This window comes from Rhamphochromis longiceps, linkage group LG3 (genome assembly GCF_057381845.1).
Source record: "Rhamphochromis longiceps isolate RC_006_pf linkage group LG3, R_longiceps_female_GT1.1, whole genome shotgun sequence".
Classification (NCBI taxonomy): Eukaryota; Metazoa; Chordata; class Actinopteri; order Cichliformes; family Cichlidae; genus Rhamphochromis; species Rhamphochromis longiceps.
In genome coordinates this window covers 64,054,774-64,056,359 of record NC_140559.1, presented here as the reverse complement: position 1 = coordinate 64,056,359, position 1,586 = coordinate 64,054,774, and the positions used below count along the sequence as shown (strand labels likewise).

The 1,586-nt window shown below is 41.7% G+C and overlaps 1 protein-coding gene across 2 annotated transcripts in view; it reads left to right on the top strand.

Annotated features, from left to right (window-relative positions):
* LOC146675722 (uncharacterized) overlaps positions 1-1,340 on the top strand; it is a 4,535-nt gene extending 3,195 nt beyond the window's left edge. For both annotated transcript variants that reach the window (XM_085400691.1, XM_085400690.1), the window contains one exon: positions 1-1,340. This exon is cut by the window's left edge. In XM_085400691.1, coding sequence (XP_085256817.1) covers positions 1-606 — 606 coding nt within the window. In that variant the 3' untranslated portion in view covers positions 607-1,340.
* Positions 1,341-1,586: the final 246 nt, after the last annotated feature.

Genomic DNA, 1,586 nt, shown 5'->3' with positions numbered 1-1,586 from the left:
ATCCACAGTGGATTTAAAACGTACAGCTGTGAGTTGTGTGGAAAGTCTTTTACCCTGGCTGGAGGCTTAAAAACACACCAACTCATCCACAGTGGAGTTAAACCTTACATGTGTGACTTGTGTGGAAAGTCTTTTGCCTGGGCTGGAGACTTAAAAAAACACCAACTCATCCACAGTGGAGTTAAACCTTACAGCTGTGACTTGTGTGGAAAGTGGTTTACCCAGGCAGAGAACTTAAAAACACACAAACTCATTCACAGTGGATTTAAACCTTACAGCTGTGACTTGTGTGGAAAGTCTTTTACTCAGGCTGGAACCTTAAAAACACACCAACTCATCCACAGTGGAGTTAAAGCATACAGCTGTGACTTGTGTGGAAAGTCTTTTACCCATGCTCAAAGTTTAAAAAGACACCAACTCATCCACAGTGGATTTAAAGCGTACAGCTGTGACTTGTGTGGAAAGTCTTTTACCCTGGCCGAAGATTTAAAAAAACACCAACTCATCCACAGTGGATTTAAAGCGTACAGCTGTGACTTGTGTGGAAAGACTTTTGCCCGGGCTGGAGCCTTAAAAAAACACCAACTCATCCACAGTGTAGTTTAAGCACATGGGGTGGCTGTAGCTCAGGCGGTAAAGCAGGTCATTACTGATTGGAAGGTTGGTGGTTCGATTCCCCTTGTCTGCATGCCAAATATCCTTGGGCAAGATATTAACCCCAAAATTGCTCTCCGATGCATCCATCGGAGTATGAATGTGTGTGAATGTTACTTAGAAAGCACTTAGATCAATGTGCTTGTGCGAATGGGTGTGAATGGGTGAATGCACAAGTTGTGTAAAGCGCTTTGAGTGCTCAGAAGAGTAGAAAAGCGCTATATAAGAGCCAGTCCATTTACCATTTTACTGTGACTTGTGTGGTAAAGCTTTTGCTCAAAGTCGAAACTTACAGAAGCATCTAGTTACCCACCCTGGAATTAAGGTGTACAGCTGCGATTTTTGTGGAAAAAGGTTCAGTGACAAACAGTACCGAAATATTCACCTACGGATTTACACTGGAAATTATGTTTCCTGCTGTGATCAGTGTGGGAAACTGTTTACAACAGATGCACAGTTACAACGACACATGTTTAGCCACTCTGAGGAGAGACCTTACAAAAGTGAACTGTGTGAGAAGACTTTTAAAGTTCCACATCACCTGAAAAAAACACCAACAGATCCACACCAGAAATTAACTCTACAAGTGCAGTTACTGTGAGGATGTATTGATTTTTTTTATCTTGTAATTTTAACCTGATTGTTTGGAACAAGTCTGATCAGTAAACTTATGGAGTTATACTGAATGAACAGTTTGGAAAAATGAAGAGTCATTTTCGCTTGGTAAGCTGAGTGTTATAATGCAAACAGTAAAACGTAGTTGGACATTGGCAGAGATCACTTACGCTGTCATTGTTTAGAAGCAGAGCAACACAGATGGATCCAGTTCTCAACCCTGTTGTCACTGTGGTGGTGGGAAAACGTTTCTCTGTGACCTTTTGTGGAAAAACCTCCAATCATCAACGGGACCTTAAACCGCATCAACGTAGACA